Source organism: Chenopodium quinoa, unplaced genomic scaffold, assembly GCF_001683475.1.
Source record: "Chenopodium quinoa cultivar QQ74 unplaced genomic scaffold, ASM168347v1, whole genome shotgun sequence".
Classification (NCBI taxonomy): domain Eukaryota; kingdom Viridiplantae; phylum Streptophyta; class Magnoliopsida; order Caryophyllales; family Amaranthaceae; genus Chenopodium; species Chenopodium quinoa.
The window spans coordinates 3,444,212-3,467,010 of NW_018744878.1; the positions used below are offsets into that span (position 1 = coordinate 3,444,212).

A 22,799-nucleotide genomic window follows, 5' to 3' on the forward strand; every position below is an offset into this window, starting at 1 on the left:
TGGAAAAATTTAGAACATAGGAAGGAAAAAAAAAAAAAAAAAAAAAAAAAAAAAACTTTAGTATATAAGTAGACTAAATTTGGAACATAAAAAAAAAATTAGAAAATAGGTAGACTAGATTTAGAACATAAGAGTAGGCAAAAAAATTTAGAACATAAAAAAAGAATTACAGAAATGCCATTACTAAAGGATGGTTTTAGATGGTTGGATCAAAACTAATAAATGGTTGAGATTGGTTCTTATATAAGATTGAGTTCTTATATAGAGGAGGGTTCTTACATGAGCCTTCCTCTCTCTCTCTCTCTCTCTCTCTATATATATATATATATATATATATATATATATATATATATATATATATATATATAATGAATAATATTTAATTCTTACTACTGATAATAATTACCTGGAGGAGGCTTTGGAAAATTTAAGCTCGGATTACTTATTGTATCAAGGAAAATTCTGGAATCATGAGCGGATCCCTCCCAACCAGTTAGTACATACGTAAAAAGTAAATCAAAGTCACAAGCTGCTAATACATTAAGGGTAGGTGTCCCTTTCCTTCCTCGGTATCGCAATTGGTCTTCCTCAGGAACAATTACATCTATATGAGTACCATCAATAGCTCCAATGCAATCCTAATGTGACCAACATCAGTACTAAATTAGTGTAAATTTCATTGATATGAGATAAGAACAACAATATCTAAAAAAATTGTTACCTTAAAGTATGGCATATATCGCGTATCATTAGCAATTTGGTTAGGAATCTCCTTGAATTCGGGATCTCTCGGTCTTAAAATATCCCTTGACAAACCCTGTGTTGCATCTAAAACTTCTTTAAAAACTCTACTTATGGTTTCTCCGGAATGTTGGAATCGTTCTTGAGCTTCTCGATTCGATGCTCCTATACTAAGCACATATAGAAATATACCCAACTTCTCTAGTGTTGACATTCTCTCTGAGGGAAGCAACCCATACTTATTTTCCAAATCAAAGGCTAATTGCCGAAAAGTATTCTTAGTCATTCTAAACATGTTAAAACAACGTTTTTCATGTCCATTTAATATTTCATGAATCCATCTTTCTCCGGTCCTATAAGAAGTGAAGCATGGCTCCTTATGTATGTATTTTACATAATAAAGAGAAATATAACCCAATGCACAAGCCACCGAGTCCCAAAACAAATTATTTCTACGCCTCTTACGTATTGCATTACGTTTAACATGCAAGTCCATACCTATAAACAACCAAGAAATATATTTGTGATAAATACAACAAAATATGAACACATAAATAATTAACACATACATATGCTATTTTCCATGTACCATCTAAAATGAGCATAATTCATACAAAAAAAATAAACCATGCTCATGAACTACTATCCAAAAAATCATGAGACAAGCACATACATACATATGCTATTTTCCATGTACGTAGTATCTTGTACTTAAACTTACATTCCGATAACAAAAGTAGAAAATAAAACTACCTAGTTAATACTAATAATATCCTACATTTCGATAACAAAAGGCTAATACTTACTACCTAGCTATGTTCCATGATGATCACTCTTTCTTTTCACTCTTGTCATATAAGTATTTTAACCATTGGTATCTTGAGTGATCATCCGGCATACCATCAAGAATTATCCTTTTTTGGGGATCCTCAATTAAGGTGCAAGCAAAGCAAAACTCTTGACTACCGGGTATTAAACCGGGCAACAATACTAACTTGGCCAAAGAATCGGCTACTGAAGAAGAAGAAGAGTCAAGTTTTTGAGATTCAAGGTTCATTAATTCCACGTCCTTCATGTTTCTCTCCGTAACTATCTTCACCATGGCATCTAATTTCTCAAGTAACATTCCAGAGCCCTTTTTTTTCTTTTAGAGCTCTCTGAAACATCATTACATTCAAGCACCCTTTTACTTCCTCTCCTAGTGAACTCATCACATGGTGGAGTAGGAGAATGAGAAGTAGGAGAAGGAGATGGAATGGAGGCATTATCATTCCAAACTTCTTGCCATTCCCTCCTAGATTGGATGTTGTTAAATGCTTCATTCTCACTCATCTCATCATCATATTGAAATGGTACATCACCAACATTAACACTCGGAGGGGAAGGAATGTAAACATCTTCTTTTTCAATTTGAACCGGAGTAAACCTATGCACCCCTTGAGCAACTAAAACTCCAAACAGTTGGTCCATCTTTAACTCCAAATCTGGATCAATCCCTTCATCTTGAAATGCCTTATAATGGGCATTTTCCTATGGAAAAAAAAATCAAAATTGTTTTCCTAACATTGGCAGAATAAAAAATTGGTAAAAGAATTGTTTTCCTAACATTGGCAAAATAATAAATAGGTGAAGGGATGTAAGCTACTAACCTCAATCTTGTTTTTCCACCACTCCTCACTAGCACTTATAGTCCCTTTTTCATGATCCCATCCCAATCCGGTTTCTTTTCCTTTCAAAGCTTTCCAAAGGCTTCATCTACTCCTCATGTGACCCCACTTGTTTTTTAGTTTGTTCTTTTCATACACTAAGTTAGTCTTTTTTTGAAACTCTACCTCTAACACCTTCCATGGCATTCGTTGTGAGGTTGTGGAACCACGCTTACCCTTACTCCTCACCGCAAATTTGATACATAAATCGCAGAACACATGTAAAGTTTCTTTAGACCAATTAGCCCGATTCACCCCACCTTCTGTTTCATCATTGACTCTTTTGTTGTTGGGTGCCATCTATTCATTATAAGACGGCAAAATTTTCATTCAATTGATTTCTACATTAATTTCAAAGATGATAAAACATAGACAAACTATAAAATATGAAATACATAAATTATTCTACCAAAGTAAAGCAATCAAAAAAGTAGAATGCAATTTCCCACTTGAATACAAAACATGTTCTAATCTCATCATAAACTACATTCAAACCTTAACATGAAAATGATCCAATTTTTATTTCCCTACTTTCACAATCAATAAAAAGCACATTAATTCTTGAAAACTGAAAGTAAATCAAATCAAATCACATAACTTACAAATTTTGGCAACAATATAAATAATCCCACTAAATTATCTATGCTAGAGTATAGGAACGAACCTTAATTGGCCCAATAGATAAACTTTGTCAGTAGTCTTCAATACATGATGTATCTGAACCGAAAAAAAAAAAAAAAATCAGATAATTAATAAAATTCCGATGTATAATTTTTTTTTCCTGATATAATACATATATAATTCAGATTAAAAAAAAATAAACGTATATATAATTCAAAAGAAAAAAAATCACATAATTAAAAGCCAAAACAGTTAATAAGGCACATATATAGTTTAATTAAAATTTTTTAAAAAAAAAAACAGAATTGTTCTGGGTAACAACTAACAAGGATTTCGAATTTTTGTTAACATGAGATAATTTTTGGGGAGGAGATAAGGATTGCTAAAATTTGGATTAAAATAGATAATTTCTTTTAACAAAAAAAATGTATGACAAATATAATAAAATAAACTGAAAAACAATAATCAAAACAAAGAAATTAAGGAAGAAAAAATACAAGTTAAGGAAAAGAAATTGATAAAACTAACCTTGATAAGTTGAGAAGCAGATCTGCTATGGAGTGGTGGACGGCTCAGAGAAGAAGTGAGAATACTAATTTGGCTTTGCTTCATTGTATGTCATAGGGTTTACAAGAGGGTAAAATTGTAATTTAATTTCCCCAAAGCAAATCAGCTCTTTGAAAACGTTGGGTTACCCAACGTTTTGGAAAACAGCTTATTGAGGTAAATAAGCTTATTCAATAAGCTTACTACCAAACACTTGTATTAACTTATTTGACTAGTCAATCTGCTAAAGTTGGTCAAATAAGCTAATATATCCCCAATAAGCTAACTACCAAACAAGGCCTATATCTATGATTACACTAGCCTTAATGAAGCTTAAACAACGATCACCCTTCAATCAAACCACAACAACAGCAACAAGCCAACAACTATAACTCTCTTAAACTCCTCTTCTCCGTCTGTCTTGTCACTCTTGTGTGTTGAATGTTAGGATACCATAAAACACTTCTCAAACCTGTGATTAAAATGGGTTAGCCTGTGACTAGCATCACTGTGTACGCTTTCCCCACCTTCTAGGAAGGGTTGAAAAGCTCCACCAATCATATTCTCAGGCCAAGCCAATTAAACTACCCAAAAGTAATGATGTAAAACAAGGGCATCAATTTCATTTAACTAGTTTCATGCTTGGTTCATCTCCGGTTGCATCAATGATGCATATAGCCTGGCATCTCTAAAGAGCATCGAACTAGTCACCTTTGTCAATTGAGTACGGCATTCCTGCACTATATCTCTAAAGCAAACTTCCTTCCTTAATTCTTAGCTAAGTCTGGTGGTAAAAGCTTCCTCCCCTCAGTCTGATTACATTTATCCCACTCAATATTAACATCCTCTGAAAGCATTGAGCAGTAACGAAACAAATTAACCAATCGTCCAATGCTTTAAGTAATAGCAACCCAGATTTGCAACATATAATTTCATGCAGCACATAAACTGGACCAAGTTAATTGTGTATACCACACTCACTAAAACAATAAACATAGGAAACAGTTGAAATGCATCACCTTTAAACAAGTCTGACATTTGGTTAAAATAGTATAACTTGTCTTGGAAACACAATCAACCAGATTCTGGAAAAATATTTATGTAAATTTTCCCATATTTTGTTGCCAAAACAGTTACCAAGACACCCTTTTAAGAGCAAATTGTCCAACATGTGAGCTGACTAATAATCCATCCAGTACAATGTATGAGTATTTTTATTCTCTTTTGCCTTGTTCTACTTCATTTTATGGGACAAACTATTTCACCCCTTTAATTAATAAAAGAAAAAATTGATGGGAATAATCCCACCTTTTGAGCGTCGAAGATTAATAATCCCATCTTAGGGATTCTTTTTAATAATCACACCTTTGATATCAATCCGCTCAAAATGGTCCCCAATGACCAGTAATCGGTTAAAGAGGTAATTTTTTTTATTTAGTTTATTTTACACGTGTCACAATTTGATTTGTCCAAAATTATAAAAAAAAAAAGAAAAGAAAAAAAATAACACCACCTAAGCTACACCAAAGCCACCACCAACCAAACCAAGACATCAGAACCACCACCCCACCACACAGACCCAAAACCACCGTACTGCAATCCACCCCAGCCAACCCAACCCCAAAACCACCTTCAAAAAATCAAAAACCCACCAAACCCAAAACCACCTTCAATAATCGAAAAACCCACCAATCGGCCTGAATCGATGCCGGGGAAAAGGGAGGGAGACCGAGATCGGGACGGGAGAAGGGGGAAGGGGAGGGCTCGGGATTGGGGCAGAAAAAGGGTTTTCGAGGGTTATGGGATGGTTGGTTTTCATGGCGGTGGAAGGGAGGTTGGTGGTTCGGGGGAGGCGGAGAGGGGGCGTTGGTAGTCGGGGAGTCGATCTGGGCGGTCGGCGTTGTGGGGCAGGGGACATTGGCGGCAATGAAGGCGGTTGTGGGAGGCGGGGAGGGTGGCTGGACTAGGTGGGTGGTTTTTTTGAATTATTCAATTTTTTTTCCTTAAAAAAATTAAACTTTTTTTTTTTCTGCCGGTTGGGACCATTAGGATCGGATAAAGTATAAAGGTGGGATTATTTAAACATATGTCAAAGGTGGGATTATTAATCTCCGACGCTTAAAAGCTGGGATTATTCCCATCAATTTTTCTTTAATGAAAAGGAATAAAGTGAGACTACAAATGGTCTCAGATAAACTTTTTATTAGATTTTAGTCATTTGACCACACATGAGTAAGGTGGGTAGTTTTTTTAGCATAGGAAAATAAGAATGGATTAAAAGATATTGGGTACATAGAGTACTGAGTAAGAGAGAATGTAAGAGAAAGATAGCTAGTCGAATAGTCCACGTAACATAGGTTGAAGAAGTAAATCTTCCAGTTTAAGTAACATAAAGATTGTTTGTGAACATGCGATGCACAAAGATTATTTGCGGATTGTATAAGACAATACGTTTGACATTCAAATTTTCAAGCACAACTTCCATTCCATTATCAAAACAACTTGTTTAAGAAATATATACAAACAATCAATAGAATTAAAAGAAAGAAACAAGTAGCAATATGAACAAATTATATATTGCAATCCATCAAATGCAATTAAAGTTCATTTTTACTCTCTCCATTCCAAATTAAATGTATCAATTGATCTTTTATACTTTTATCATGCATCACTTTCACCATAACTTTTTACCAATATAGAAAAACAAATCTTAGCATAATAAGATTTTTTTTTAGATTCATATTAATATATAGTTTAAACAAACCAACTTTTCAACTTAAAATAAAGATATTAATTGTTCTTCAAAAAAAATATCAATTGTCAAACTTGTATTTTTTGTCAAATGTGTTACTAAACTAACGCTTTTGTTTTGTAATAAATTGAAATTTTATTATTTCCCCTGACAACAAACATATAATAAAAGAATACAAAGACAGTTGAGAAACTCACAAGTTTACCTTGGGGATATGTTGGAGAAGGTGCCAATCTTGTCCATTCGGCTTCTCATATCGCTCTTTCAGATGTGGACAATTCCAGATATAAAGATTCTGTAAAGAGGTAAGGCCTAGTAATGACTGTGGAAGTGATGCCAATTCTAGACATTTAGAGATATAAAGCTGACGAAGCAAGAAGAGGTCGCCCATCTCTTCTGGGAGTTGTGTCAACTTCTCAAGATTTGAAAGTTCAAGTTCTTCGAGGATAGAGAGATTCCCCATTGTTATACTTTCCAAGCTTTTGCAGCCCCGAATTTTGAGATGTTGAATGGAATTTGAAGATTCTATCGTAAAACTTGTCAGTTCCTTGCATCCGCGTATCATTAAATATTGTAGATTAGATAGCTTACTACTGATTGCCAAATAAGTTGGTCCATCTTCAATTGCAGAAATTACCGCATGTTTTAAACAAGTGAAAAGTGTTGATGAAGATAAAGATGATGAAGATGCTTTTTTATCATCCATTGACATCAGATTCGATTCTAACACCTTCCAATTAATTTCTTTCACCTCCAAAAACTCTAACTTTGGTGCTAGAGGCATTGATGTCAACTTGAGGCACTCACCTAATGTCATTCGCCGAAGACGAGGAAACGACAATTGCCTTGGCTCACCATCATCATTCATAGCTGGTCTTGTCCATCCCTTTAGAGATCTTAATGAATAGATATACAAGGTCGTTAAGGATGGGAAGTAATCAATTTGGGCTCCAGAACCACACTTTCCACCTCCACTTACCCAGATGTCATCTTCATCTTCTACATACTCCAAGTCATCAAACGAACATAAAACAAGTTCATTGAGACAAGGCAGCTGACTTAAATGAGGAAGAACTCTGCAATTACTGCATCCCCCAATACGAACGAAAACAAGCTTAAATAACCCATCTAACCATCTACGTGGCATCTCAACTCCTTTGTAGTCATGAACTCCAATATCTTTGAGATTTGGAGGCAATTGCAAGAACATTAACATTTTATCCATTTCACTTAAATTAGGAGTAACTTCTATGGCTTCGAATTCAAAGTCAAGACTAGTCAATAGCTGATTATCCTTTAAATTTGCCCTTTGTGCTTCCACAACAGCATCACTTCGCCACTTGCTAAATTTAATAACCAACTCACAAATATTCAAGGGTGGCAATGAATCTATACCATAGCTTTTCCCAACTACAAATAGATCCAACTCTTTCAAAGATGTCATTTTCCCAAATCCTAATGGCAAATCACTCAAATCACTCTCAGCCATTGCCAAGTGCCTCAGGTTGTCCAATTTACAAAAATCCCTTGGCAGCTCTGTAAGAGAGTAACAACCAACAAGCTTCAGTGTTTGCAGGTTTTGTAATCTGGTTATGTCATCAGGAAGACATTTAATACCACCATTTTCTGCAAGATTAAGGTACCTTAGATGTCTCAACATCCCTAAAAATTTTGGGACCACAGAGAAATTCATACCCGTTAAGTCCAAGACACGCAGAGACTGAAACTTCAAAATCACTAATTTAAGAGATGATGCTTTTATAGTACATGTAGGATAAGAACTAGATAGTATCAATGACCGCATCTTCCTAGCAGCAAGCAATGACACCGGAGCTTCCCATCCATCATCTTCTGGCTCTTTTATTTTAAAACTCACATGCATAAGTCCATCAGTAGCAGATATTTGGTCTAAAGGCTCAATCAGTTTCATCTCTTCACCAGCTATATCTTGAGCCAAATCATGCACTAAATCGTGCATTTTGCAGCATATGACGTTCCCTTCATTATCTTCATTTGGATCTTGAAATAAATTCCTCCCTAACAACTCCAGAAAATATTGTTCTCCAGTATCTGTGCTTGATGGATCAAAATATCCTTGCGCCATCCACAATTTAACTAATTCATTTTTCTTATATGTGTAATTCTTTTCGAACAATGAACAGTAAGCAAAGCATTGCTTTAATGCCGGTGGCAAGTAATCATAACTCAACTTCAAAACTTGCATTATGTTGTTGTCTTCGTTCCTCTTTGCCTTCGAGAGTCGAGCATTTCTAATCCGTTGCCAATGTCTCTCGCTATTTTCAGAGTAGAGAAGGCTTCCAACAACCCTGATAGCAAGGGGAACATTTCCACAGCTTTCAACGATCTCCTTCCCAAGCTGAGTCAAAACAGGATTAGTCTCTTCGTGCCCCAATCGGAATGCAAATTTTTTGAAAAGATTCCAGGACTCCTCTTCAGCTAAAAGTCCTAGATGGTGGGCTTCAGTTGTCCCAACAACTTTTGCAACATTTGCAGAGCGTGTTGTTACAATTACTCTACTCCCACTTGCACCGCATTCTAGCAAACTTAGGAGATCCAACCAACTATCCCGACTATAATCCCATATGTCATCCAAGACAAGAAGATACTTCTTATCCTTAATCGAATCTTGGATGCCTGATTTAACCTGACCAACTAACGGACTATAAGAATCTGTGTCACCGGTTAAGGATTGGTAAACTCGCCTCATTACAATGCTTTGATCACCTACCTCAGGTACACAGGCCCATGCAGCAAGATCAAAATGTTTCTGAACATTCTCATCGTTAAAAACCAGTTGAGCAAGAGTGGTTTTTCCGAGACCCCCAAACCCCACAATTGGAATCACAGTAATCTTATTCCCATCATCATAACTGGGATAAAAAAGCATCCCAATAATAATGTTTTTCTCAGTTTCCCTACCAATGACATCATCTGCTTTCACAAAAGAGCCAGTTTCCCTATTCCTAAAGAAACGAGTCCCTAATAGTTGTGATTCATCTCTACGATCATAGGCAGGCAAGTTCAAGCCAGAAACATCTGATTTGATTTCATAAAGTTGTTGTCGAATAGACTTGATTTCTCGAGATATTTTCCAGTTAAAAGAAAGAGTACCAGATCTCGAGAAAGAAACACAAACCTGCTTGTTAACCTCCACCTGCTGTTGTTTCTGGCGGTCAATAGTGAGGACAAGATCAAACAGGTCATCAGCTTGGTAAAGTACCATCCTCAGCCTCCGAAGCCACTCCATGACAACGTCACTGCCATTCTCTTCCTAGTGCCTCTCAGCATCACGAACTCGAGCTTGGATCATCCTGATGGTGTTCTCCAGCTTTTTCAAATCGGCTCGTGCACCCCACCAGGATGCAGCCTCTTTTAAGTCTGCTCCACCCAAAGTTTCCAAGGCTTTTGCAGCTAAGTTAGAAACAATTCCCTCCGCCATTTTTGCTTACTCTGAGCTCTCTCTTTTTTTCTTTTTTTTTTTCTTTTTTTTTTTTTTTGTGAATGATTAATGAGTTACAGACTCGGCTTTTTTGTATCAATATCAAATAAATTACCCAGCACTCCAGCAGTGCTTTTTATCGAAATTGTAATCATAAACAAATCAGAAATTAGTTGTTTGGTGATCTTCACAACGGGAACTGTGAAGTGCCAGACATTTACCATGTGCTTAGATATTAAAAAAAAAATACAATATTCATCTAAAAACTAAAACAAAACATTTGCGTAAAAAGAAGAAATTTTGATCAATTGAAAAGATTATAGTTTTATGGGACAAACACAAAATGGTACATTCAAGTTCACTGCACTATGCAAACAAAAGAGTTCAAAAGTAAAGATATTTTCTAAGTAGTGCCCCGTTATTAGAGGTGTCAAAAGCACATTCAACCCGACCCGATCCAAAAAATATCCGATTTAGATTTGGACTCGCGTGAACCTAACAATTTAGTATGACTTAACTTAGACCCAACCCGACCATATTAGACCCGATCCGATCATCCGAATTGACACCCCTACCCATTACTCCAATAGTACGAGTATTTGGTTTTCCAAGCCGTGACTATTATTTAATGTTGTAAGAAATATGACTTATATGAAAAATGTCAGTGACATGACAATTGTTCATTGCTCTAAAATAATTAAGCGACTTATCTGGTAAGTGATGGTGTTCTCCAGGTTCTTCAAATCGGCTCATGCACCCCACCAGGCTTATTGTTCCAGCAATGTTAAAAACAACTCCCTCCGCCATTTTTTTCTTCTTTGATTTATACTTCTATTCCTAACAATACATAGGTTTAAATTATTATTATTATTATTATTATTATTATTATTATTATTATTATTATTATTATTATTATTATTATTATTATTATTATTATTATTATTATTATTATTTGTTTTTCTTTTTAAAGAAGAAACTAGTTTGGCTTGTGAAGAAAGAGCGAAATTCACTGTTGACTGTTCCTTCCCAATCCAAATACACATGAAATGCAGTTTAAATCAACTCAAAATTTCAAATGCTGATACATGATGGCATGATGCAATCCTACACTAACCTAACCAGGAAACTCTGATTTATCCCTAAATTAACAAGTTAAATAGTTTTGTTCATAATTGAAAGAAAATTTCAATTAAACCCATTATCCAAAATCCAATATAACAGCTGAATCAAATCCGATATCAATCAAAATACTCCATTAAAAAGACAAACCTTGATTAAAAACAACATCGGCTTTATTCTGCAACGGAAGCATTGAAGACGGCATTAACGGCAAGAAGAGCTGACTCAACACAAGCAGCACAGGTCATACCACCAACACTGACTTCAATTCTCCGAGAATTAACCAGAATTGCCCAAATTTCATATACCCAGTTAACAATGTTGCCGTAAATTTCTCAAAAAAAGCTGAAATTGGGGTGTTGATGTTGTTTCAGCATTTATTAGGTTCGGATTTCAAGTTTTCTTAAAAATGTTTTGTGAACCTGAAAATTTTGTGTCTCTTGGTGACTTTGGGTCTAAAAACTCTAAATATGTTGAACCAGGGTTGCCTGGTTATACTCGCTAAGAGGTTTGTTTAGCCTGGTTTGACTCAAGCCAACTCGACAAATGTTTATTCCAGCCATATTTTATTATACTACCCTCGTTAATTTTTAATTGCCCTTTTATTTATTATTTATTATACAAAATAATCCTAATTTAGAAATTTATCTCACTGAGATTAATGCGTGTTATTTAATTAAAAAAAAAACTAATTATGATTAGCTTTGGAAAAAAATATATTACGAAGTACTAAAAAGAAAAACCACCCACCCAGCCACCATATCCACCCTCATCTCCTACCAGATGCAGCAAACACCAACTCCACCCTAATCTAAGCCACCGAACCCCCTCATCTAAAACACCAACCTCCCACCCAAACCGCGCGAACCATCGCATGACCTCCACCCTTTCTTCCGTCTAGACTCGAACCCTAACTTCATCTTTCTCCTCTGACCATTCCTTCTTTGACCTTCGATTATCGCCGCTTCACCGTGGCGTTGGTTTTGGTCGAGGAGGGTTGATGGGTTTAAGGTTTGAGGTTTCGATTCTGGTGGGGATTGAGGTAATTACATATTCATATTACTAGATTTACCAGTAAGAGTAATTTTTCCTACATAGCTCTTAATTTCTCACTTAGACCACTTTTAACCAAACAATCACTTCGTATATTATTTTTTTTTACTCCAAAGCAGACAAAATGAACCACTTATGAAAATATGATTATAAATACTACCTCCGTTTCATTTAATTTACAACGATTTGACATAAATTGTGAATATAAAATGTCTAATCGTTGCAAATAATATGAAATAGAGATAGAGGTAACATAGGATAATGCTTTTCCAAGAACAAATTTCATGATCTTTGATTACTCCTAACTTGCTTGCCAAAAAGTTTATTGCATTGCAGAGCAATTTAATTACTCCAAATATTCACTCTACTATTAAGGTTGAGTAGCAAGCTATCTTAATTCCTTGCCTCTTTGACTTGTTCAGACATTGAGGGTTTTTATTTTTTTTTAAAAAAAAATATATATATATATATTTTTTTAATATTCCAGCTCGACATTCACTTTAAGTTTGGGGATGCAGACAAAATATAATTACAAAAAAAAAAAAAAAAAAAAAACACATTGAATTTCATTTTATATTTTTGACAAAAAGAGTAGCATTTTATTAATTACTCAAAACTTGATAAATCAAGGAGAACATCAGAGATTTTACAGTAGGTGAAATTTATTCAAGCCAAACTCTCATTTCAGCATACTCTTTACTAATGTGGGCTAAACTTATGAAGTTATGAGCAACTTTATTTCCCATTTTATCCACATGAGAGATATCAAAAAAAATAAACAAGACCTTGCAAGGAATAGAATGTCCTTCACTATCAGACCAAAGCTAGAACTCTGACATTTTTAGTTCTTCAAGTGCTGAAATAATTTCAGACTATCAGTTTCAAACGTTACCCTCCGGAACCCAGCATCAAGAGGCAAGAGCAATAGCGAGGGAGTGTCTGGCAGCCAAGGCTTCGCCAACATCAACATCAAAACCATCCTGCAACCTCCAGCCAGTAGATAGCATAACATCACCAACATAATCGCGAACAACTCCACCCAAACCAGTAGATTTATCTCTGAAACAAGCAACGTCCACATTAAATTTCATTTTTAAAAACAAACATTGTTATAAAATATAAAATGCACATAATCATCTAAATAAATTGTCCATCTTTTATTCCAAAAATAAACTGGCTATGCATTACAAATTAACTCCTTTTAGGCTTTTATACAATACACACCCCCTGAAAGCATCCAGCTAATAAAAATACAATTAAAGTGTGCTCATTGTTGCAAGACTACTTGCAAGTTGTAAGAGTTGCAACTTAAGCTTTGTTCTTATACTTAAATATTGTATACAAATCACCCCCTCTTATTCACTCAGGTACTCAATCACACACACAATCATTACGAAGTATTAAACTGCTAAGACCATTCATCAAATATTTAAGAAATAGTGTCATCGTACCAGGAAGGCAGCAATCTGCTAAGACATAAAACTAGACGAAAATAAACAATCTTTTTGTTACAAACAACTTGACAGTAAAACTAAACATACTCACTGTTTCACAATGTACAAAAAATATAGCTAAAAAGGTAATATAATAATTATAATTATAAAATAAAATCAGGCTACATCTCTCCTTTCAGTACAACATACAATCAAATTCTGAGAAGCAAAGAAATGCAGGGCCAGCAGACTTCTAACAAAACAAATACAATGTGCTCAAAGTAAGCGAAAAGAATACAAGGAAGAAATTAAGAGGAGAAATTTTATATCTCTGACCTGTAAACTGGACAATTTGATCTACTTATTGCTGTATCTTTTATAAAATCAATGGTTAGATCTTAAAAATTTCACAATGTATCATACATTCAATAATATTTGTTGCCTCGTTCTAAACTCTGATAAACTACGAGTATAAAAAAGAAAAAACTAAATAAATAAATAACAACGTAGAATTAAGAAATAACAACATAAGCAATTTTTACAACACGGAAAAACTCTTCAATTTGAAGAGTTAAAACCACGGGACTTGAAAGGAGTGCAACCTTTCTTCTCTTACTATGATTTGTTGATGGTAACAAACCCAAAAACATGTTTCACAAAGGTTCACAGCAACTTCATACATAAGATAACAGCATTTAATGGACAAAGATGGAAAATGTCACCAGATAACAGAGTTCTGTTCAGCTGAATTTTCCAACCGGAGCTTGTATCTATTATTACACTAGCCTTACTGAAGCTCCATATGACCCCAGCAATCTAAACAATTTTCAGCACCATTAAGCCACGATTACCCATCAATCAAACCACAATAGCAGAAACAATTTTTAGAACCATTAAACCACGATTAACCATCAATCAAATCACAATAGCAGAAACAATTTTCACTTTTTCAGTACCATTAAAATCCTCTCCTCCGTTTGTTTTGTGAGTTGAAATTTAGGTACCACGAAACACTTTCTAAACCTTCCTTTAGAATCACCAAATTAAAGCGGGTTAGCCTGTGATTAGCATCACTGTGTAAGCTTTCCCCACCTTCTAGGAAGGGTTGAAAAGCTCCACCAATCATATGCTCAGGCCAATCCAATTAAACTACCCGAATTTATAAATGTAAAACAAGGTCCTCAATTTCTTTTCACTTGTTTCATGCTTAGGGTATTTCCGGTTGCATCAATGATGCACATAGCCTGGCATCTCTGAAGAGCATTGAAATAGTCACCATCTTTGCTTGAGTTCAGCATTCCTGCACTACATCTCAAAAGCAAACCTCCTTCCTCAATTCCTAGCAAAGTCTGGTAAAAGCTTCCTTCCCTCAGTCTGATTACATTCATCCCAATCGATACTCAAATCCTATGAAAGGATTGAATAATAACAAATTCTGATGTATCAAGGAGGACGAGTAGTAAGATGTGCATAGCACTTATAAAGGAGCTCTGAAGCTGTATACAAGTTGAAGCTGGATACATGCTTCATAATTAGACAACATTACAACAATTTCAAAAATCTATAGTAGGATACTTGAAAAATTTTGTATGTACAATGTCACGAGAATAAAACACAAGATTTACAATTCTACATGCACAAAATCTGACTTAGTGTGGCACAAGGATACATGTGCAGAGAAGAAGCTAAGGTAATTACATATTCAAATTACTGACTTTACTAAAAATAGAGGGTTTTTTGTTTCTACAATAGCTCTTAATTTCTCACTTAGATAAACAACTTAGAGAAAAGTAATCTATTGTACAAGTTAAAGTAAAAACTCAGAATATTAATCAATACTCGTAGAATTCAGTTCATAAAAGGTAGTAGGCTATAATTTCAGATAATTTAAGCTTACAGGATCACCTGAGTGAGTTGATAGCATGGATTAGTTTTCCTCTGATTTGAGGCTACAATTTAAAGTAGGAACCTGCTGTGACCAACATAAAGGAAGAACTGCAATAAACAATAGCATTAGTTTCAGGAAACAAATCTACACAAAAAGCCAAACGGCAAAATAAGTAGGGAAATAATGCAATATAGCTACATCGGATAATGATAATGATAACTCCTGCTTGGAAGTACCTGATGAGAAGCTTACAGCAGCATGGAATTGTCTGTCACGGAATTGTTGTAACATTATTCATCCATTCTGGTAATTTAACAGACCAGATAAAGGAGGCAGACTTGATTTGGTTAAGTCAAGAAGCTTTTGCTGTCCAATTGTGAAGATAAAATTAGAAATCATTGATCCTTAACCAAAAACACAATGCTTATAACTAACAGAGAGCCAGATTTGTAACATGTTTTTTCATGCAGCTCCATTTGAAGCCCATACATCACGTAAACTGGACCAAGTTAATTGTATATACTGAAGCTATATATGCCAGATGAAATCCTTAATGATTACTTGATTATATACCACACAAACTCATCAAAACAATAAACATGAGAAACAGTTGGAATGCATAACCTACAAGCAAGTCTGACATTTTTACAAATAGTATAATTTGTGTTTAGGATACACATTGTGCATCAACCAGTTTCTGGAGAAGTACTTTTGTAAATATTCCCATCTTTTTTACGAAACACCCTTTTAAGAACAAAATGTCCAACATGTGAGTGGTGAGCTGACTAATAATCCATCCATTAAGATGTAGGAGTATTTTTATTCTCTTTTGCCTTATTCTATTTCAATTTATGGGACGATTACCATTTCACCCCCTTTAAATAATAAGAAGGAACAAATTGAGATAACAAATACTCCTTTCAGCCTGAAATAATCTTTTTACTAGATATAAGTCATTTGACCACACAATTGTGTAAGTTGGGTAGATTTTTTTTTTTTTTTTTTTTTTTTTGGAACGTAGGAAAAAAAGATAGTGAGTATATAGAATATGAAGAGAGAGTGTAAGAGAAAGATAGCTAGTCAAAAAAAAAAAAAACACATAATACTATAAGATTGTTTGTAAACATGTGATGCACAAAGATTATTAATTGAAGTTCATTTTTACTCTCTCCGTTCCGAATTAAATGCATCAATTGATCATTGTACTTTTATTATGCCTCACTTTGACCATAACTTTTTACCAATATAGAAATACAAATCCTAGCATAATAAGTTTTTTTTAGATTCATGATAATATATAGTTTCAACAAATCAAATTTTCAACTTAAAATAAAGATATTAATTTTTCATCCAAAAAAAAAAGATATTAACTGTTAAACTTGTATTTTTTTGTCAAATGTGTTACTAAACCTATCGTATTTGTTTTGTAACGAAGGAAAACTTTTATATCCTTGACAACAAATGTCATCACATATAATAAAAGAATACAAAACCAGTTGAGAAACTCACATGATAACCTCGGGGATATGTTGGAGAAGGTGCCAATCTTGGCCATTCGGCTTCTCATATCTTTCTTTCAGATTGGGACAATCCTTGATAGAAAGTTTCTGTAAAGAGGTAAGGCCTAGTAATGACTGTGGAAGTGATGCCAACTCTGGACATTTTTTAATTTTAAGCTTACGAAGCAAGGAGAGGTTGCCCATCTCTTCTGGAAGTTGTGTCAACTTCTCGAGACGTGAAAATTCAAGTTCCTGTATAGAGGTAAGGCCTACTAATGACTGTGGCAGTGATGCCAATTCTGGACAATTTTCAATATAAAGCAAGGAGAGGTTGCCCATCTCTTCTGGGAGTTGTGTCAACTTCTTGAGATTCGAAAAAAAAAGTGTTTCAAGGACAGAGAGATTCCCCAAGGTTATATATTCCAAGCTGTTGCAAAAATGAATTGAGAGACATTGAATGGAATTTGAAGATTCTATCATCAAACTTGTCAGTTCATTGCATCCGCTTATCCTTAAATTTTGTAGATTAGAAAGCATACTACTGATTGTCAGATAAGTTGGTCCATCTTCAATTGCAGAAATACTCACATCTTTCAAAGAGGTGAAAAGTTTTGATGAAGATAAAGATGATGCTATTTCATCATCAATTGACATCAGATTTGATTCTAACACCTTCCAATTGAAATGTTGCACCTCCAAAAACTCCAACTTTGGTGCAAGAGGCATTGATGTCAACTTGAGGCACTCAAATAATCTCATTCGCTGAAGACGAGGAAACAACAATTGCCTAGTCTCACTATCATCATCCGTTGCTGGTCTTGTCCACCCCTTTAGAGACCTTGAATCCCAGATTGTCAAGGTCGTTAAGGATGGGAAGTAACCATTTTGGGCTCCAGAACCACACAATTCACCTCCACTTACCCAGATGTCGTCTTCATCTTCTACAAACTCCAAGGCATCAAGCTTATATAAAGAAAGATCATTGAGATAAGGCAGGCGACTCATATAAGGAAGAATTCTGCAATTACTGCAATCATCAATACGAATGGAAACAAGCTTAGATAACCCATCTAACCATCTACGTGGAAACTCAACTCCTTCGTAGTCATCAACTCTAACATCTTTAAGATTTGGAGGCAGTTGCAAGAACATTAACATTTTATCCAGTTCACTTAAATCAGGAGTAACTTCCATGGGTTGAAAGTTTAACTCGAGACTAGTCAATAGCTGATTATCCTTCAAATTTGCCCTCTGTGCTTCCACAACAGCATCACTTCGCCACATCCTAAAATTAATAAGCAACTCACAAATATTCAAGGGTGGCAATGAATCTATACCACAGCTTTTCCCAACTACAAATTGATCCAACTCTTTCAAAGATTTCATTTTCCCAAATCCTAATGGCAAATCACGCAAACCACTCCAAGCAATTTCCAAGTGCCTCAGGTGGTCCAATTTACAAAAATCTCTTGGCAACTCTTTAAGAGAGGAACAGCTGACAAGCTTCAGTGTTTGCAGGTTTTGTAATCTTGTTATGTCATCAGGAAGACATTTAATACCAATATTTCTTGCAAGATTAAGGTACCTTAGATGTCTCAACTTCCCTACAGAATTTGGGACCACGGAGATTTCCATATTCTCTAAGTTCAAGACACGCAAAGACTGATATTTCAAAATCACCAACTTCAGAGATGATGCTTTTATAGTAGTACATACATACTCAGATCCAGACAGTAGCAATGACCGCATCTTCCTAGCAGCAAGCAATGACACTGGAACTTCCCATCCATCATCTTCTGGCTTTTTAACTTCAATTCTCAAATGCATAAGTCCACCTGGAGAAGAGATTTGGTCTAAATGCTCAATCTGTTTCATCTCTTCACCAGCTATATCTAGAGCCAAGTCATGCACTAAATCGTGCATTTTGCACCTTTTGACATTCCCTTCATCATCTTCATTTGGATCTTGAAATAAATTCCTCCCTAACAATTCCAGAAAATATCGTTCTCCAGTATCCGTATCTGACGGATCAAAATATCCTTGCGCCATCCACAATTTAACCAAATCATCTTTACTATATTCATAGTCCTTTGGGAACAATGAACAGTAAGCAAAGCATTGCTTTAATGTCGGTGGCAAGTAATTATAACTTAACTTCAACACCTGCATGATGTTATTGTCTTCCTTCCCTTTTGCCTCTGAGAGTCTAGCATTTCTAATTCGTCGCCAGCCTTTCTCATTTTCAGTGTAGAGAAGGCTTCCAACAACCCTGATAGCAAGGGGAACATGTCCACAGCTATCCACAATTTCCTTCCCAAGCTGAGTCAAAACAGGATTATTTTGTTCTTGTTTTGACTGGAATGCAATATTTTTGAAAAGATTCCAAGAATCCTCTTCAGCTAGGAGTCCTAGATTGTGGGCTTTTGTTGTCCCAACCGCTTTTGCAACATTCGCGGAGCGTGTTGTTACAATTACTCTACTCCCACTTGCACCGCATTCTAGCAATTTAAGGAGATCCAACCAACTATCCCGACTATCATCCCATATGTCATCTAAGACAAGAAGATACTTCTTATCCTTAATCGAATCTTGGATGCCTGATTTAATCTGACCAACTAATGGACTATAAGAATCTGTGTCACCGGTTAAGGATTGGTAAACTCGCCTCATTACAATGCTTTGATCACCTACCTCAGGTACACAGGCCCATGTAGCAAGATCAAAATGTTTTCGAACATTCTCATCATTAAAAACCAGTTGAGCAAGAGTGGTTTTTCCAAGACCCCCAAACCCCACAATTGGAATGACAGTAATCTTTTTTCCATCATCATAATTGGGATCAAAGAGCATCCCAATTATAATGTTTTTATCAGTTTCCCTACCAATGACATCTTCTGTTTTCACAAAAGAGCATGTTTCCCTATTCCTCATGAAACGAGCTCTTTGTGGTTGTGGTTCATCTTTATGATCAGTATAGGCATTCAAGTTCAAGCCAGCAATATCTGAATTGATTTCATCAAGTTGTTGTCGAATAGACTTGATTTCTCGAGATATTTTCCAGTTAAAACAAAGAGTGCCAGATCTCGAGAAAGAAACACAAACCTGCTTGTTAACCTCCATTTGTTGTTTCTGGAGGTCAACGGTAAGGACAAGATCAAACAAGTCATCAACTTGGTAAAGCACCATCCTCAGCCTCCGAAGCCACTCTTTGATGGCATCACTGCCATCCTCTTCCCGGTGCCTCTCAGCATCGCGAACTCGAGCTTGAATCAAGTTGATGGTTTTCTCAAGCTTTTTCAAATCGTCTCGTGCACCCCACCAGGATGCAGCCTCTTTTATGGCTGCTTTACCCAAGCCTTCCAACACTGTTCCAGCCAACTCAAAAAGAACTCCCTCTGCCATTTTCTTGTTTTTTTTTTGTAGAATTATTTGTTAGTGTTTCACCCCGTTTCTCTCTGCCTTGCAATTCTTGTCAATGATGACGAAGGATGAACTACATGGACTTTCATTAATGGATAAGCTTTTATGTAAAAGTAGTGTGAAACCAATAATTTTTTTCTCCATAATTGACTAATAATTAACATTTCTCTCTTTTTTACATTTTGAGTAACTAAAAGTAAATATATTTGATGAATATATAAGGAAATATATTATACAACACCATAGGAAGAAATATTTATTTTTTTCAAAGGAATTAATCAATTTTTTATTTATACAGAAGCATTTCCCATTTTTTTTAATACCACTTGTATACTCATAAAAGTAGTAAACCATCTACTTACAATTTTTTTGTTTGACATTTTGTCTATCGAATACGAGTAAACAAATAGGGACAGGGGGAGTAATACTTAAGGAATGAATATCTAGATACGAATATAGTCCTATCTTCTAAAGGAGTTAATCACAGATATGCTGACCTTTATAAAGTGAAGTAGATTTCTTGTTGGCATTTCATCAAACACCTTGCCTGCATTCTCTAGATATGAACATACACTTGCTGCTATTCAATTTTCCTTTTGTAAACCTTAGTACAATTGAACATAATGTACTCCGTAGTATGCATAGTGCTGCAAAATAGTGAATGATGAATGATCTCTTTTTACTAAAGTTTTCTGGATTATATAGAAAACTTTGATTGAATCGAATTCACAATTTTAATTTATTATATTTGAGCAGATGAGAATTGAATACATACTATGTATGGGAAAAGGGTGAATGGTAATAAATAAAGACAGCAGAAATTACCAGAGGATTGATAGTAGATTAGTTGCCGAATCAAGTAGTTTGCCCAAATGAACAAGTAAAATGGCGACTCCAGATAAAAATAATTTAATCATCCTCTACTTAAAAGTGAGATTAATGTGGGACGCTGTTTGTGACCACTTATATTTTGGTGAAAGGTAAACGAAGAGATGGGTTTTTTTACTCTTTTTTGGGTATGCTAGTTGATTGTATAAAACGGTTTGGTAAATAGCTACTCGTAATTGTTAAGGCTTATTCATTATGTGAAATGACCAATAAGTTAATTATGGGGGTAGATAGTTTATTATACTGTTTGGTGGTAGCGTTTGAGGTAGCAGTTAGCGTTTTGACCAGTCAAAACATTACAAGAAAACAATTGAGAGGGTTTGGCAATGTAACGGTTCTAGTAGCGGTTAGCAATACATGTAGCATTTAGGTAGCTTTTTTCAAACGTTAAAAATATTAGCATTTAGAGTAGCGAGTAGCGTTTGACAATTTTTTATTACTTTTTAAACAATGTTTATATGAATTTTGATATATTTCAATATTGCAACCGCTACTTTTGCCAAACATTCATGCTATCAACCGTTACTTTGACAGCTAACCTCTACTCACTACTAATTGACCGTTACTCGCTACTTTAACAGCTACCCGCTATCGCTACTTTTGCCAAACAGGACCTATATAGTATTTTAAATTAAATGGGGGTATAACTGTAATTTTACCATAATAATTCAATAACCTAATTGAAAAGGCTTTTATAAGGAGCTTTTTGAAAAAGAGTTATTTAGTGGAAAAAGCTCTTTAAATAAGCTTTTCACTAAACACCTTATATTAGCTTATTTAATACAGTACTTCGTAGTCAATTAAATAAGGTAATTTTGCTCAAATAAGCTATTTACCAACACAACCAAGGATAATTTATTGTGGGATGCTCCAGAACATGAAGAAAACTTTTTTTAAAGTTAATATATTGTGTGTGTCTATGTATGGATTAAGTAGAATATGGGTCTTAAGGGTTTGTGGGTAGAGCTTGGGGTCTGAAACATTATATCTAAACCTTACCTTACCTAATGATACCTAGACCTAGGGCTGAGCATAACTACCAAAAAAACCGAAAACCCGAAAAACCGATCCGTAACCGTTCCGAAAATTAGGGTACCAGTTTTGATAAGTCGATAACCATAAGTCCATAACAGTTCGGGTACCCGTTCCGATAATTTGTTATCGGGTATAATTATGGGTATCATTTTAAAATTAATGGTTACCCGATCCGATCCGATAAGCATTTTTTTTGCTTTTTGTCCCTACTTAAATCTATTAATATAAATCTAAACTTTTTTTTACTTCATAATCACATTATAATATCAATGATTAGTATTTTTATTGATAATTTGGTCAAGATCATATGGTATTTTTTTAATTAGTTATAAATTATATCATAATAACTGCATAATTAAGTTTAATTATCATTATTGGATATCTTATTGGGCACCCGATAACCGATCCGAAAATCCGGGTACCCGAACTTATCGGATCCAGTTATAGGTATTACTTTTAGTGATTTTAGTTATCGGGTATCCGAACCGTTAGTACTAACGGTACGGATACCCGTCCCATGCTCACCCCTACCTAGACCCATATCGTACCCGTATGCATAGGCAATGGCAGAGCCACTTCGTGTTTCGGCAGGCTCAATGCCCTACCAGATTTTGAATATAATAGTAAATAACTAAATA

At 35.0% G+C, this 22,799-nt stretch overlaps 1 protein-coding gene across 1 annotated transcript; it reads right to left on the reverse strand.

The window, feature by feature from the left end:
- Positions 1–1,242: 1,242 nt before the first annotated feature.
- On the reverse strand, positions 1,243–21,587 carry LOC110705851. Its single transcript, XM_021883784.1, has 7 exons — positions 21,064–21,587; positions 16,829–20,885; positions 12,961–13,057; positions 6,572–9,658; positions 3,597–4,461; positions 2,391–3,164; positions 1,243–2,271 (listed from the first exon to the last, which is right to left on the reverse strand). Exons 2-5 carry the CDS (start codon positions 20,218–20,220, stop codon positions 4,393–4,395), a joined length of 6,645 nt encoding a protein of 2,214 aa, XP_021739476.1. The 5' UTR covers positions 20,221–20,885; positions 21,064–21,587; the 3' UTR covers positions 1,243–2,271; positions 2,391–3,164; positions 3,597–4,392.
- Positions 21,588–22,799: the final 1,212 nt, after the last annotated feature.

Coding starts and splice junctions, on each gene's coding strand:
- LOC110705851 (XM_021883784.1), bottom strand. CDS start 20,220: ATGGCAGAGGGAGTTCTTTTTGAGTTGGCTGGAACAGTGTTGGAAGGC. Junction 13,058..16,828: donor CATATCCCCGAGGTTATCAT/GTGAGTTTCTCA, acceptor TGCTTGTTTCAG/AGATAAATCTACTGGTTTGG. Junction 9,659..12,960: donor AGGATGGTTTTGATGTTGAT/GTTGGCGAAGCC, acceptor GAGAGGCACTAG/GAAGAGAATGGCAGTGACGT.